The sequence below is a fragment of the Cuculus canorus genome, chromosome W, assembly GCF_017976375.1.
Source record: "Cuculus canorus isolate bCucCan1 chromosome W, bCucCan1.pri, whole genome shotgun sequence".
NCBI classification, from domain to species: domain Eukaryota; kingdom Metazoa; phylum Chordata; class Aves; order Cuculiformes; family Cuculidae; genus Cuculus; species Cuculus canorus.
The window spans coordinates 1,964,075-1,981,499 of NC_071440.1; the positions used below are offsets into that span (position 1 = coordinate 1,964,075).

General features: G+C 41.5%; 1 protein-coding gene and 1 non-coding gene across 3 annotated transcripts in view; one reads left to right on the forward strand and one right to left on the reverse strand.

Moving 5' to 3' along the window:
• Positions 1 to 7,762: 7,762 nt before the first annotated feature.
• The window catches only part of LOC128850272 (E3 ubiquitin-protein ligase RNF38-like), a 119,200-nt gene continuing 109,537 nt past the window's right edge, over positions 7,763 to 17,425 (reverse strand). For both annotated transcript variants that reach the window (XM_054053287.1, XM_054053288.1), the window contains 2 exons: positions 16,447 to 16,546; positions 7,763 to 7,825 (listed from right to left, as the gene is read on the reverse strand). In XM_054053287.1, coding sequence (XP_053909262.1) covers positions 7,763 to 7,825; positions 16,447 to 16,546 — 163 coding nt within the window. The remainder of the gene's footprint in view (positions 7,826 to 16,446; positions 16,547 to 17,425) is intronic.
• Positions 15,666 to 15,772, forward strand: LOC128850312 (U6 spliceosomal RNA). Its single transcript, XR_008447610.1, has one exon. It is a non-coding gene; the product is annotated as a U6 spliceosomal RNA (small nuclear RNA).

Consider the following 17,425-nt stretch of genomic DNA (forward strand, 5'->3'; position numbering starts at 1 on the left):
CCCAGCTAACCTCCATTCCAGGACCAATGCAAGTGAGCTAATCAGAGACATCAAGATTGGAAGCAGCCTGGGCTGCAGTGGTCAGTCTCTGGTGGAGTTCAAGGTCCTAAGGGATATGAGATAGGTAAAGAGTAAAATCAGGACCCTGAATTTCAGGAAAGCAATCTTCCAGGTCTTCCGGGAGTCAGTCAGTAGGACCCCCTGGTATACAGTCCTCAGGGACAAGGGAGAAGAACAGAGCTGGCAGATATTTAAGGATGCTTTCCATAGTGTGCAAGAGCTCTTGATCCTCATGATTCAAAGAACGGATTTTCCAAAGCCTCTTGCTTTCTAACACTCCTCACCAAAGTGGGAGGCTAGGTGCAGCTGGGCAAGGATTCTAAAATAATAACTCGATAACAACTGGATAGTAGTTATTAAGCAGATATTGCTTTATTAGCAGTGCTGAGTGCGTGGGGGATTGCTCCTCCAAAAATATGGACACCAAGCAAGAAAACCGCGAGTCTTTTATGTTACAGATCTATGCATATTCATTGCATCTCCCAAAAATGTATTACATATTCATTTTTTCCAATACATCATTAACATATCTCCACACTTTGTTCACATGCACAGTCGATCCTTTGAGTGGTCATGAGGACCCCTCCTGGAGTCAAAAGATGAAGTCTCAAGTCTTCCTCGTTGATAAACTTTTAACCTTAAGGGGGATGAAGCCCAAACTTTGAAAAAAACAATCCTTTTCTGCTGGCAGCAATGTGGATTCCCTGCTTCCTTATCTTATCTTGTGGGATGCCTGTTCCTTGCACAATGGGCCCCCCTTTAGAAAACCATTCCTCAAGGCACATACCACTATAGGATACACAAACTTAGATGATTGCAATAGATCAATCCACAAGCTTAAACATTTGCCATTTATTGCTAAGATGTAAGAAACCAGAAAAGAGAGGCAAGAGACTGGCATGGATGAGTCAAGACATCAAGACATGGTGGTCAAACTAAAGGGTAATAAGGAAATGCACAGGCAGTGGAAGCAGGGTCAGGTATCCTGGGAAGAGGATAGGGATGCTGCCCAATTGTGTAGCGGTGGGAGCAGGAAGACCAATGCACGGCTGGAGTTGAACTTGGCAAGGTATGCAAAGAACAACAAGAAGGGCTTCTACAGGTATGTCAGTCAGAAAGGGAAGGTCAAAGAAAGTGTACCCCAGCTGATGAACACGAATGGCAAACTGGCAACAATGGATGAGGAGAAGGCTGAAGGACTCAACAAATTTTTGCCTCAGTCTTCTCTGACAGTCTCTCTTCCTACACCTCTTGAGTGGATGGACCTCAAGGCAGGGACTAGGGCCACTCACTGTAAGAGAAGATGAAGTTAATGGCCACATGAGGAACCTGAACATACATAAGTCTATGAGACCTGAGGAGATGCATCCCAGAGTCCTGAGGGAATTGGCCGATGTGGTGGCCAAGCCATTCTCCATGATGTTTGAAAAGTCATGGCAGTCAGGGGAAGTCCCTGGTGAATGGAAGTGCAAGGTCCTACACCTGGGTTGGGACAATCTGCCGTTTCAGTACAGGATGGAGGATGATGTCATTGAGAGCAGCCCTGCAGAGAAGGACTTGGGGGTGCTGATTAATGAGAAGCTTGACATGAGCCAGCAATGTGCACTCACAGCCCAGAAGGCCAACCATATCCTGGGCTGCATCAAAAGAAGCATGGCCAGGAGGGCGAGGGAGGGGATTCTGCCCCTCTCTTCTTCTCTTGTGAGATCTCATACTGTGTCCAGTTCTGGAATCCTCAACATAAGAAGGATATGGAGCTGTTGGAACGGGTCCAGAGGAGGGCTACAAAGATGATCAGAGGGCTGTAGCACCTCTGCTATGAGGACAGGCTGAGAGAGTTGGGGTTGTTTAGCCTGGTGAAGAGAAGGCTCCAGGAAGGCCTTGTAGTGACCTTCCAGTACCTGAAGGGAGCTACAAGAAAGTTGGGAGGGACTTTTTAAAAGTGCATGGAGTGATAGGATGAGGCGAATGGCTTTACATTGGAAGGGGGAAGATTTAGACTAGACAATAGGAAGAAATTTTTCATGATGAGTATGGTGAGACACTGGCACAGTTTGCCCAGAGAAGTCCTGGAAGCCCCATCCCTGGAGATGTTCAAGGCCAGGTTGGATGGGGCCTTGAGCAGCCTGATCTAGTGGGAGCTGTCCCTGCCCATAGCAGGGGAGTTGGAAATGAATGATCTTCAAGGTCCCTTCCAACCAAACCATTCTATGATGATTCTATGAAGGGTCTGGAGCACAAGTCTTATGAGAAGCCGTTGAGGGAACTGGGATTGTTCAGTCTGGAGCAAAGGAGACTGTGGGGAGACTTTTTTTGCTCTCTAGAACTACCTGAAAGGAGATTGTAGAGAGGTGTGTGTTGGTCTCTTCTCCCAAGTAACAAGTGATAGACAAGAGGAAATGGCCTCCATTTGTACCTGGGGAGGTTCAGATTCGACATTAGGAAATATTACTTCACTGAAAGGCCTGTCAAGCATTGGAAGAGGCTGCCCAGTGAAGTGATTGAGTCCCCATCCCTGGATGTATTTAAAAGATGCATAGATGTGGCATTTAGGGACTTGGTTTAGTGGTGGACATGGCAGTGTTAGGTTAATGGTTGGACTCAATGATCTTACAGGTCTTTCCCAACCTAAACTATTCTGTGAAGCATCACAGTTTACAATGACAAAACCAGCAATTATTTTCACACCAACCTAATACCATGAGAGTGGTCAAACATTGCCACAGATTGTCCATAGAGATAGAGATTTTCAAAACCCAACCAGACACAGTCCCAGGCAACCTGCTCTAACTACTCCTGCTTGAGCTGGGGTGCTGGACGAGATGATCTCAAGACCAATCTCTTCTAACCTCTGTGATTCTGTGTTAGTGGTTGGAATAACACCAAGTGGTTGCTCATCAATGAAACTCCTAAGGGAGACCTTGAGCATACCAATTGTGACTACAGGGCTCAGGAAAAGTGGATGAAAGGCAATGGAGTTCAGGTAGTAGTCTCCTCAAACATGCTGGCTCAGGTAGGAGCAAACTCACCCTGCACTTGAGCCTCACTTTGGTCCCTGGGAAAATCATGGATGAAGTTCTCTTGGAACACATTTCCAGGCACATGAAAGAAAAAGTAATTGGAAAGCGTCAACATGAATTTAGAAAGCAGAAATCATTCTTGACGTATCCAATTGCCTTGTATGATAAAATTACTAGATTTGTGGATGAGGGAAGAGCATTTCATGTCATTTACCTTGACTTTAGCAAAACTTTGGCTTGATTAATCTCCCACAACATTCCTGTATCCTTGTTGGAGCATTAGAGTCTGACTTCTTGGACTTCTAGATAGTTAAAATAAAACAGGTCAGCTGGTCATGCTCAAAGGATAGCTGTCAATAGGTTATACTATACCTGGGAGTCAGTAACAAGTGGAATACTTCAGGGATCTAGGCTGTTTAAAATCTCTATTGATGACCTGAAGGAGGTGACAGAGTGCACTCTCAGGAAATTTGAAAATTACACCAAATTTGTGAAACAGTTGATCTGTTTGACAGTTAGCAAAGTAGAGCCCCTTCCACTTAACTTTGTTTAAAAAAAAATAAAGTTGGAAGGAATCTCTGGAGATCACCTAGTCCACTCCCCTCCTCAAAGCAGATCCATTAGATGAGGATGTTCAGGATCTTGTTAAGTGTGGAAATGCCATCTTTAGAGATACTCAAACCCCACTTTGTGCTCATGTTTCAATACTTGACCACACTCATGGGGAAAAAATTTCCTTGCATCTAATCAGAATTTACCACATCGTAGTTTGGGCCCATTGCCTCATGTCTTTTAACTGTGCACTTCCCCATGTCAGCTCATCAGTCATCTGCATCAAGAAACTGTCATGAACCCACTCCAGAAATCTTCTGGTTTGCTTATGTCCAATCATATTACCCTTCCATCTAGAGTTGCATGAAGCAGCACTGAAATATGGAGAGTACTCAAGGCAAGGACTGCATCCCTTTCTAGGAAGAAGCAACAGGACAAAATTGTGCAAGTATACATCATATCTTTATTTTTATTATTGAACAACTCTCTCTCCAAAACTGGGCACAGAGATTAAAAATAAAAATTAATTGCACTACTTCATAAAACATTAGTAGTAACTCATAAAAAAGTACAAGTTCTGTTAAAAATTTATCAAGCTTGCAAATTATTTCATTGCAGATATTTAAAATATATTTAAAATACTTATAATACATTTAAAATATGTTGAATAAGACAATAAAGTGTGATTTTAAAGAAAATTCTTGACAAAACCCATAAGCTTTGATAATCATTAACAAACCAAGCAAATGGCAAAATGAGGTAACAATGTACCAAAGGAGAGGACCCCCTCCCTCAAACCAACATAGCTAAATTATAGGAGTCTAAATATAATTCAGTTAAAATGTGTTTTCCAAAAGTAAAACAAAAAAGGTTTACTTTGCACAGTAAGATTTTTTTGAAAGAAAATGATAAAATGAGACCTTGGAGATGTCTGTAAGCCTTTAAGCCAATATGATAAGCCATTAACATCTCCCCTCCTTCTGTTGAGTAAGTATGGCAGGAAGGCAATGAACATTTATTTAAGTGTCTTGCTGGATTCTGGTACCATCAGGCACCACAAGAAACTGTGAAATTAGACACAAATGTGCACAGCAAATGGCAGTTAATAGCTGAGCATAAATCCCCTTCCTCTTCTCTTTGATGACCACAATAGAAAAGATTTGGTTGTAGCTGGTCTGATCTGATTCAGAACACATGCAAATGTGCTGTTTATACACACTAACCACAGGAAGCAAGTCTGCACGCATCTTCAAGAGTCCCGTGCAAACAGAAGTAACATTCTAGAAGAGATCAGTCACGGGAGTGCAACAATAATTCAGTATTTTACTAAATTAGATATTCCATCTCTTAAGTCTTCATCTGCTTCACAGTGTTTTACCAGCATAAAACAGGACATTACACACCAAGATTTCTCCATTTAAAGAAAGAAGAATACTTTCCCCTTGGCTAGCTTGGAACAAGTATCTTCTTTCCATGCTTCAAATAAAGTGAATACTGAGTGTAGTACTGTTTGTTATGGTTAAATCTGTATAGCTAGGGTTGGATTTTTTTCCAGATATATTAGAGACCTTAGGTATTATAAGACATATACAGCACATGCTTTCTGAAATAACCACATGATTTCATTTGCTAAAAAAATTAAAGTTTACCGTAAGTGATTTAACTTTTTAAATGTTATTGTGAAGAGTCCATTCTTTAGGGCCTGGGGGAGAGGAGAAATTGTAATATTTTGTAGCTGATATAACTATATTTTTATTTAGCATTCTTAATGAATGACAAGCATGGACAGACTAAAGTTTTGAATACTATTTGTGTAACTAAAAGACAAGGACATCTGAAACAAGCAAACAATAGTTGTAGTTTTTTTGTAGGTTTGTATAACCTTCAAAGAAGGGCCAGCAGCATAGAGAATGTAACGTTGTCTGAAAATATAACTGATACTCAAGCATAGCAGCATACAAAAGTATTAGAAATTACAAGGAAGAAACAAAGCTCAGACTGGCATCAAGTTATAGCATTATTGGTAGTTGTGTCACTTGTACTATTGTAACCAAGGTATTGACACTAAATTTAGGAGAAAACAGTTTGATGCCAAAACTACACAATTAAAAATATTATTTGAAAGGCAGTTAAATGAAAGTTACCTCCCATTCCACAGCATTATTTGTTCTGTATAGTGTACCATTTTATTTTTCTACAGTGGAATATTCTGGAGACTTGATAGAAAAAGAAATAGCGTTTTTTTTTCAATCTATCAGAAAATATGGAAGGCTAAGAAGCAACACCTTAGTAAGACTGTATTCTAGCAGTGAATGACCACCACCAACCCTTTTTGAAGCACAAAAATTGAAAGTTCTACTTCACTGAAAAAACATTAAAAATTTTATTTTGTTCATTTAGTCACGGGAATAAAATCATATCCTCTTACAAGCAATTTTAATTGTATGCAAACTCTCTTGTAAACAAAGAACATAAGTGATTAAAGCCAATGTTTATATACTAAAGGAGTGCATACTTAGCAAGTATAATGGTCAAAGGGAAGAAACTTTGCACAAGACTCTCAGCACCTTTTCAGCTTCTTTTTGGAGGAGGAAAACAAAGTACAGTATCTTAAAAACTCGAGTCTAATCTGAAATCAACTGAACGTAAATGAAACCTGGCTAAAAGAACTGTGAAGGAAAACAGAAAAGCTTCAACGTTAAATTCACCAATTGCAAGTGTTAATATTATTAACTGAGTAACACAATATTGCAACTTTATATTGATAAAATAAGCAGTAAACCTGTCATACTGAAATCTGGATTTCCTATTGTCTGTAAAAACCCAAGGTTGCTCACATACTGAGTAATGGACACACATTTTAGAGGTACACTTAAAAGCCTCCAATAAAGGGGAAGCATAACATCTGTTTAAATAGCAAGTAAAAAAAAAAGTCTTTTTATACCATTAAGTATATTGGGGAGGAAATACTAAATGTCTGTAAATGCAGCACCCTCTGCATTCAGTGTGTGACTCCAAACACAAGGGAAGAAACCAGTGTACAGTACTAGTGCTGTTTAAATAACATAAGATTAAACATTGCAGCATAATTAATACTACATACATATATTTTTAGTACATGCTGGTATACAAGGTCTGACACACAAAAAAATGAGACTAACCCTATAGCTCAGGAACCAAGAGTGGGAGGGGACAGACAAAGAGCTGGTTCTAGAATGTGTTCTAACCTGTCACAGTGAAACAAGGCTCAACTCAATTGCTTCACTGGGTACAAATGGATGAGTGTTCAAATAGAGACATTTTCTTACCCTTGGTTGGAAAATGTTGGTGTGCAAGAGTGAACATCAAGTTTATTGAGCAACTGAAGAAATCTGTGATGGAAACTTTTCAATTATTGACTGAAGCTTATGGTGAAGAGATCCCAAAGATCAAGTTAGTGCTCAAAGGAACCTATTTTTTTATCAGTAGAAGATGTGAAAGCAAAAACAATGGAGATCCTCAACAACCTTTCAGAAAATGATCTGTGGAATTGCTTTGAGTGTTGGCAGCATCGTATGCTGTGTGGATCAACTCAAGGAACTATTTTGAAGGTGACAGTAGCTGATTTTCTTAATTTGTTAAATAAAAAGAATTACAGGCACAGTCTTGGGTTTCTTTGTGTTGGACCTCATATATGTTCTTAAACAAATATACACACCCAGTAACAAGTGCATTTCACACATACTTTCAACCCTTCCCCCATTCATGCCCACTGACAGTATCTGAAGGTAGATTGCTATGTTGTTTGGAGCTACTACTTTTTATAAAAGCACATGCTAAAAGATCATGTCCACTGTAATCTTGCAGCAATGCTGGGAATGATCACACAAAACCCAGGAAAAGTTAGTGCACACACAAAATTAAGCTAAAAAACATCTTTGGAATTCCAATCACATAGTTTGTATAGCAATCCCACAATTGTGAAGACTAATTATAAGCTTTAAAATCGATTAAGTCGCATAGTGCAAAGAAATGTCCAATGACCCTTTTTTGTAAAGGTAATGCTGGAAGCCATGTGGGTAAGTTCAACAGATAGTTCATATATACACGTGACCAAGACAACCCAAACCAGATTTGTGCTCTTAGATTAGTCATTCTGAATCACGATGCACTTCTGAAGCATCAGCTCTGCAAATTGGGCAGGTACGATTTGCCTGTAAAACCAGAAATAAAAGAAATTTTAATGCACAGACAAATACAGTCATTAAGGTAACAGTGTCTGCAACTCAGAAACAAAACGAAATTACCACTCACAGTGTTCAAGAGAGCCCAAAAAGAACAAGAAGAAAAGAAGATAAACCCAGCTTGCATCCATTTTCTGCTACTTTAGAATATACAAAAAAGACAAAAAGTTTTGTAAACTAAAAAAAAAAAATACTGTGGGCAGAGAAACCCACCACCACTAGAAGTGACAGGGGTCATAGAATCACAAAATCATTTAGGTTGGAAAAGACCTTTAAGATCATCAAGTCCAACTGTAAACCTAACACTGCCAAGTCTGCCGCTAAACCATGTCCCTAAGCACCACATATACCCATCTTTGAAATACCTCCACAGATGGTGACTCAATCACTTCCCTGGGCAGCCTCTTCCAATGCTTGACAAGACTTTTGGTGAAGTAATTTTTTTCTGATATCCAATCTAATCCTCTCCTGGTGCAACTTGAGGCCATTTCCTTTTGTCCTATCACTTGTTACTTGGGAGAAGAGACAGACATCTACCTCACTACGACCTCCTTTCAGGTAGTTGTAAAGAGCAATAGGGTCTCCCCTGAACCTCCTTTTCTAAACCATTCCAGTTCCCTCAGTTACTTCTCATAACACTTGTTCTCCAGCCCCTTCACCAGCTTCATTGCCCTTCTGTGGACACGCTCCAGCCTCTCAATGTCTTTCTTGTAGTGAGGGGCCCAAAACTGAATATAGGATTCGAAGTGCTGCCTCATAAGCGCTGAGTACAGGTGGAAAATAGTGTCCTATATTAGGACATCCTAGTCTTACTAGCTCTTTGTCATGAATTAAAGCTTTTTAAGATCTTACTACCCTATTATCCCAGCATTATCATGGCCAAAGCTTGAAAGCTGAACAGAGGCAGGACAGGGGGAAGAGAAGGGGTTTTAGTAACAGACACAACACACACTCTGACTAAACAACTCTAAAGCTGAACATGCATAAAAGTTTTAACTTTAGCCCTTCAGTGAAAAACTTGTTGAGAATACACCGATTCACAAAATAATTCATGTCAGAATGATCCTCAAGAGGTCTCTAGTCCATCTTCTTGCTCTGAGCATGGTCAGCTGTAAGGTCAGGCCAGGTTCCTCAGGGCTCTCTCCCGTTAGGTCCTGAAAATATCCAGGACAAAGGCTGCAAATCATCTCTGAACTCCTGTTTGACTACTTGTTCTTGTGTATTTCATGAAATTAATTCCCCTTTGCATCTTCACATAACTGCTGTAAAAATGAATTAGGTGCCCATAATGCATCATAGGTTGCAACGTGTATCCTCTCCTAGCTTGCTATTCCTTCAGGCAAGTTAACTTTCTGTAACATAAGAGCTGCACAATGAACTGAGATTAACATAAGGAACATTATTTAGATTTTTTTCTAGCTGAAGTGAACCATATTTAGAAGAAAAGGATTATGGAATGATAGAATGGTTTGGGTTGGAAGGGACCTTAAAGTTCATTCAGTTCCAACCCCCCTGTCATGGGCAGGGACACCTCCCACTAGATCAAGCTCCTCAAAGCCCCATCCAACCTAGTCTTTAACACAACCAGGTATGGAGCATCCACAACTTCTCTGGGTAACCTGGGCCAGTGCCTCACCACTCTCATAGGAAAACATTTCTTCCTAAGATCTAATCTAAAACTCCCATCTTTGAGCTTAAAACCTTTACCCCTCGTTCTATCCCTGCACTCTCTGATCAAGAGCCCCTCCCCAGCTTTCCTGGAGCCCCCTGTAAGTACTGGAAGGCTGCTCTAAAGTCTCCCCACAGCCTTCTCTTCTCCAGGCTGAACAACCACAACTCAGCCTGTCCTCATATGGGAGATGTCTCAGCCCTCGAATCATCCTCATGGCCTCCTCTGGAATCACTCTAACAGAGTCCTTCCTGTGCTGAAGACTCCAGAACTGGACACAGAGCTCCAGGTGAGGCCTCACGAGAGCAGAGTAGAGAGGCAGAATCGCCTCCTTCACCCTGCTGCTCACACTTCTAATGCAGCCCAGGATGTGGTTGGTTTTCTGGGCTGCAAGCACACATTGCTGGTTCATGTTGAGCTTCTCATCCACCAGCACCCCCAAGTTCATCTCTTCAGTGCTGCTCTCAATCCATTCTCCACCCAGCCTGTAGTTGTGCTTGGGATTGCCCCGACTGAGGTGCAGGACCTTGCACCTGGCCTCGCTGAACTTCATGAGGTTCACACAGGCCCATCTCTCAAGCCCGTCCACGTCCCTTTGGATGGCATCCCTTCCCTCCAGCGTGTTGACCATGCCACACTATTTGCTTTAGCTGGCAAAATTGCTGAGGGTGCCGTCAATCTCACTGCCCATGTCTCCAACAATGATGTTAAACAAGACTGGTCCCAATACTGGCCCCCCCTTGTCACCAGTCTCCTCTTGGATGTTGAGCTATTGACCACAACTCTTTGAGTGCAACCCCCCAGCCAATAAATAAAACCATGCTGAACCTATTTCCTGATGAAAGCTTTGTGCTGTGGTTCTTGTGATATTTTCAGAAAGTGGCTGTATATTTCTCAAAGTGATGCACTTTGAAAACTGCAGGCTAGGCCTATAAATCTGAGTCAATGAAATACCAAAAGATGTCCTGCACCATATAATAGTCATCCTAACAATCTCAACTGGAAAGTGCAGATTAAGGTAGAATAGTAAAAGGTCTTTCTGTTTTGTCTGTTAAAAAGGTCCTGTAGCATTTACTTTACTTTGGTAATCTCTTCAATTCTTTCCCCAAATGAAAATTATAGTTCTAAATTAAAAATTGCAATAAATTGTATCTTTATATTATTTTAAGTGATTAAATTTTATATTGCATATCCTAATTAATGAGATTAACTTAGACAAGCAAGAAGGACTAGAAACTAGTTCATTCCAACTGCAGTGGCAGTTTTTAAGTAGGGATGATTACTAATGATCTGCATCAAAATATCCTTGAGTCTTGATCGGAAGCCGAGCTTACAGATTTGGGCCTGTGTTGCCATCTCCTTCGAATCTTTTCTCTATAAAGTTAGCTAGAATAAACTAAAAGGAAAACAAAAATGCTCAATTGGCATTCAGGCTTAAATATACTTAAATGAATTGGATATTAGGACTTTCCTGAAGGAAGAGCCAGCAAATTAATCAGAAAAGATTAATCAGAAAAGATCTTATCCATTGAGTGGTCCATCCATCAAATCCATGTCTATCCAATTTAGAGATCAGATCGTTGTGCAGGACAGTGTCAAATACTTTGCACAAGTCCAGGTAGATGATGTTGGTTACTCTTTCCTTACCAACCAACACTGTAGCCCCATCACAGAAAGCCACCAAATTTGTTCAGGCATGATTTGCCCTTATTGAAGCCATGTTGGCTGTCCCCAGTCAACTCCTTATTTTCCACGAGCCTCAGCAGAGTTTCCAGGAGGATCTGCTCCATGATCTTGCCAGGCACAGAAGTGAGACTGACCGGCCTGGGGTTCCCTGGGTCTTCCTTTTTTCACATTTTAAAAATGGGTGTTTCCCCTTTTCCAGTCAATGGGGACTTCACCGGACTGACACATCTTCTCAAATACAGTGGATAGAGGATTAGCAATGTCATCTGCCAGTTCCCTCAGGACCCACAGATGCATATCTTCAGGTCCCATGGACTTGTGCACCTTCAGGTTTGTTAGATGGTCTCGCACCTGATCTTAGAATCATAGAATAGTTTGGGTTGGAAGGGATCTTAAAGATCATCCAACCCCCCTGCCATGGGCAAGGACACCTCTCACTAGATCAGGCTGCCCAAGGCCCCGTCCAACCTGGCCTTGAACATCTCCAGGGATAGGGCATCCACAACTTCCCTGGGCAGCCTGTTCCAGTGACTCACCACTCTCATAGTGAAGAAATTCTTCCTTATGTCTAGCCTAAATCTTTCCCTCTCCAGTTTATACCCATTACTGCTCGTCCTGTCACTACAAGTCTTTATGAACAGTCCCTCCCCAGCTTTCTTATAGGCCCCCTTCAGGTATTGGAAGGTTGCTATAAGGTCTCCTCGGAGCCTCCTCTTCTCCAGGCTGAACAACCCAACTCTCTCAGCCTGTCCTTGTAAGAGAGGTGCTCCAGCCTTCTGATCATCTTTGTAGCCCTCCTCTGGACCTGTTCCAACAGCTCCCTATCCTTCTTATGTTGAGGATACCAGAACTGGACACAATACTCGAGATGAAGTCTCACAAGAGAGGAATAGAGGGGCAGAATCACTTCTCTTGACCTGCTGGACATGCTTCTTTTGATGCAGCCCAGGATACGGTTGGCCTTCTGGGCTGTAAGCACACATTGCCTGCTCATGTTAAGCTTCTCACTAACCAGCACGCCCAAGTCCTTCTGTGCAGGGCAGCTCTCAATCACACCATCCCCCATCTTGTATTGAAATCAGGGATTACCCTGACACAGGTGTAGGACCTTGTACTTGGCCTAGAGGTTCACACAGGCCCACTTCTCCGGCTTGTCCAGGTCCCTCTGGATGACATCCCATCCTTCCAGTGTGACGACTGCACCACTCAGCTTGGTGTCATCTGCAAACTTGCTGAGGGTGCACTCAATCTCACTGTCAATATCATTGATGAAGATATTAAATAGCACTGGTCCCAGTACAGACCCCTGAGGGACACCACTTGTCATGGATCTCCACCTGGACATCAAGCTGCTGACCACTACACTCTGAATACGACCATCCAACCAATTCCTCATCCACCGAACAGTCCACCCATCAAATCCATGTCTCTCCAACTTAGAGAGAAGGATGTCGTGGGGGACCACGTCAAAGAGTTTACAGAAGTCCAGATAGATCACATCCGTTGGTTTACCCATGTCCACTGCTGTGGTTACACCATCACAGAAAGCCACTAGGTTGGTCAGGCAGGACTTGCCCCTGGTGAAGCTATGCTGGCTGCCACTTATCACCTCTGGGTCCACCATGTGCTTTAGCATAGCTTCTGGGAGGATCTGTTCCATGATTTTCCCAGGCACAGAGGTGAGGCTGACAGACTGGTAGTTCCCAGGGTCATCTTTTCTACCCTTTTTAAAAATGGGCACAATGTCACCCTTCTTCCAATAGCCAGGGACTTCTCCTGACTGCCATGACTTTTAAATATCACGGTGAGTGGCTTGGCAACCACATCAGCCAATTCCCGCAGGACTCTGGGATGCATCTCCTCAGGCCCCATAGACTTATAAATGTTCAGGTTCCTCAGGTGGTCACAAACCTAATCCTCCTCTACAGTAGGAGGGGGTTTACCCCCTGGTCAGCATCTTGTTGTCCCATGACCCAGGAGGGGTGAGGAGAGCAGTTATCAGTGAAGACTGAGGCAAAAAAGTTGTTAAGTACCTCAGCCTTCTCCTTGTCTGTTGATACGAGGTCACCATTCCCAATCATCAGTGGGGGTACATTGTCTTTAACTTTCCTCTTCTGACTGACGTACCTGTAGAAGCTCTTTTTGTTGGTCTTCACTTCCCTTGCCAAGTTCAGCCCCAGCTGCACCTTGGCCTTCCTTACCTCATCCCTACACAACCGGGCAGCGTCCCTATACACTCCCCAGGTTCCCTGTCCCTGCTTGCACTGCCTGTGCAGTTCCCTCTTGTTCTTGAGTTCAACCAGCAGGTCTTGACTCAGCCACACTGGTCCTTTCCCTTTCTTGCCTGATTTTCTACATATGGGGACTGAGTACTCTTGTTCTTTATGGAAAGCATTCTGAATTATTTGCTAGCTCTGTTCTGCTCTCTTGTCTCCGAAGACCATGTCCCAGGGGGTCCTACTGAGGAATTCCTTCTTCTCCTACAGTGGGTGCTTCTTTTCTCTCCCAGTCCCTGCCTTTGCTTTTGCTTCCTCTTTGAGTTTAAGTTTGTCCAGGCGTTCCCTGTTCATCCATGCAGAGTTCCTGGCATTTTTGCCTGACTTCTGCTTTGTTGGGATGCATTGCTCCTGAGCTTTCTTGGATCCCTCTGCCCTCCAGGGCTTTACCCCATGGCACCCTACCAAGCAGATCCCTGAAGAGGCCAAGTCTGCTCTCCTGAAGCCCAGAGTAGTGAGCTTTCTGCATGTCCTCTTTGCTGCCCTAAGGATCTTGAACTCCACCATTTCATGGTCACTGCAGCCAAGGCTTTCCTTGAGCTTCACATTCCCCACCAGCCCTTCTTTGTTGGTGAGAACAAGGTCCAGCATGGCACCTCTCCTTGTCGGCTCTTCTGTCACTTGGAGAAGGAAGTCATCATCAACACATTCCAGGAACCTCTGGGATTGCTTGTGCCCTGCTGGGTTGTCTCTCCAACAGATATCAGGGTGGTTGAAGTCCCCTATGAGGATGAGGGCTTGAAAATATGAGGCTGTGCCTATCTGTCTATAGAGGGCCTCATCTGCTCACTCTTCCTGGTCCAGTGGCCTGTAGCAGACCCCCACTGCAATGTCTCCTGTTCCTGCCTTCCCTTTAATTCTGACCCATGGGCTCTTGGTCAGCTCCTTATCCATCCCCAGGTGGAGCTCCTTGCACTCCAGCTGGTCACTGACATAGAGGACAACACCCCCTCCTCATCTGCCCTGCCTGTCCTTCCTGAAGAGCCTGTATCCTTCCATCCCAACACTCCAGTCATAGGATCTCTCCCACCATGTCTCCGTGATGCCAATGTAGTCACAGCCCTGCAGACATTGCACACGTCTCCAACTGCTGTTGTTTATTCCCCATGCTACATGCATTTGCATAGAGACACTTGAGTTGGGCCACTGATGAAGCTGTCTGACTGGCAGGAGATCCTTTGTGTTTCTCTTCAGGTGCTCTCCTGCTGACCTGTGTTCCTTCTCCAGGCTCTGGACATCTTTTGCCGGCACTGGCAATCTTTTGCCGGCACTGGCATCAAACTGGTAGGAGTGGGATGTATTGAGGTTCTCCCCCCCTCCCGTCCTGGCAGCTTTAGTTTAAAACCCTCTTCACCAGCTTGGCGAGCCTATGCCCAGGGATGCTCTTCCTGTTCTCCAACAGATGGACCCCATCAGCCCCGGTTTCTCAAAGCAAGTCCCATGGTCTAAGCAGCCAAAGCCCTGGCTGAGGCACCAGACCTGCAGCCATTTGTTGATTTGCTATACTCAACTGGCTTTTTTTTTCCAACCTGAGCCTTCAGAGTGAATAGAGGTCATGTTTTCAAATTTTTCTTTGGAACTATGACTAAATCTTTCTTTAAAAAAAAATAATTGCCATGCATTCCTTTGACTCAAGGAGTTAAGATATCAATAAACAATCAGATATTTTTAAGCACAATAATATTGAGAGTTGAAAAGACTGACAAGCAAAAGCATAGTGTTTCTCTTTCTAATCTGTTCCCATTCACTGTTTAACTCATCTTTTATGAGTCTTCAGCCTTATTTAACATGGATTTTTTTTTCTCACTGTAACCTAATATATAGGCACATAATTCAGCATAAAAAAGGTTTTACCCTGGCTATCCCATGTTGCTTGAAAAAGTGTTTCTATGTTGCGTTTTATAAATATAAGACAGGCAAAATTCCAGACTTCATATGTACACAAGTCAAAGTCTGCTTTCACACCTCCTTTTGCTGCATAACCAGTTTGAATGGAATAGTAATTTTTACTAAAATTTACCAATGATAATGTGTTCTCTTGCACAGTTTATCAATATGGGATGTGAATTTAAAGTGAAAAAGTTATTTTCGCCACTCTGTAAACATAGTCTAAAACTTCGTGTACAGATGTCTCCCTATATATCATCCTCTAATCTGCATTCCTATCCTTCTTCTCTATGTGCTCGCTTCGGCAGCACAAATACTAAAATTGGAACAATACAGAGAAGATTAGCATGGCCCCTGCGCAAGGATGACACGCAAATTCATGAAGAGTTCCATATGATTCTATGATTCTCACCTTCTGTTCCACTGCTATTCTATCTGCCAACTTATTGCACTGTCTTCTTTCTAGGTCTTCCCCCCAACCTGTTTTGAAAGAATATCTAATAGCATGCATAAAGCCATAATTTCATGCTATGTATGCTGCCTTTTAAAAAAAATATGTAAATAAAATTATTTTAAATTTTTTAAAATATCTTGAATATTTTAAAATATTTAATTATTTTAAATATCTTTTTAAAATTAATATTTAAACTATTTTAAAATATTTTAAAATAGTTTAAATTTTAATATATTTAATTTTTTAAAATATCATGTCTTATATGTATAAAAATAGGTACTGTTTTATTTGTCCCAAGAATTCAAATTCATAGCGATGAGTGATTCTTATAGGAGCACTTTCCACCAGTGAAGATCATTCTCCTCATATTCCTTCTAAAATGACCCTATTCTAATTATTATTGCAAAGAAATATCTTCTGTTAATCACTATAAAAGGATATTTCAATAGTGTAAGGAGACGACAAAAAAAGATAGATGCAGCTTGTGCCCTTTTCTGTTACCTCAGAGCCTAAATATTAGAAATTAGAAACGAGATGAAATGCAGTAGAAAAGTAAAGAAAAAAATACCACCTTCAAACTAAGACATTGTAAATTGTATCCAACACAGATTTTATTTACCTTAAGCCATTTATCAACACACTTCGCATGAAACTCATGGTTACAGGGTAAGACTCTAAGTAGCTGCCTTGCCTCAAAGTCACACATACACACTACACACCTAAAAAAAAGAGAGTAAATATCTATAAATGTTCCCATTTAATCACAAGAATTTATATTCTATAGACAACTTATTAGGTGTGTCTGCAAAAGGTTTTTTTTAAAACCACTGCAGTATCTACAGTGATCAATTTTTTGTGGGTATAGATATCTAGCGAACCAGTGTAAGATGAGAATTACTTTTGTTTTGCTCACCATGGTTTTGAATACCAAAGCAGACAAGGGCTCAAACTCATACCCATGGGAGTTCACTGGCCCAAAGAGTAAATAGATTGTATTACCATAATTCAAAATACTGGAGTTCATGCCTGCTGGTATAAACAGGTAGTGCAAAACCTATAGTATATTTCTTTCAGTTTTAATTTCAATTTTAGTTGTATTAAAATAAAAACCAGAAAACTTGCTTTGAGTATTTCTCAGAGCCATAACTGATTAAAGATCACACACATTTTTATTATGAAAAATTTAATCTTAAATTACATCTATATTCTGTTGCATGTTTTATAAACTCATTTCTTCCCCAGGGTCATCATCAACTTAGGTTCTCTGGTACTTTTTTATTTCTTATTCCATACTACATTAAAAATAACATTGAAGATTACTCTAAGTAGAAGATCAGAGAAAAATACTCTTCTGATCAATTTCAAACATTTGACAGCACTGTATATCACTTTCACTGTCTCCCACCTATAGCTCATTTCTCTCTTAAGTGAATCTTGCAAACAGAATTAGTCTTAAAAATAAGTAAATATAACTGTAAACCTCAAACACTGTCAAAAGCTCTTCCAGGAGCATTTGAAATTTGAGTAACTGGAAAATTTTTCAATATAGGCTGAATTCCAAGTTGATGATGGCCATTTAATATCTAGCACAACAAACA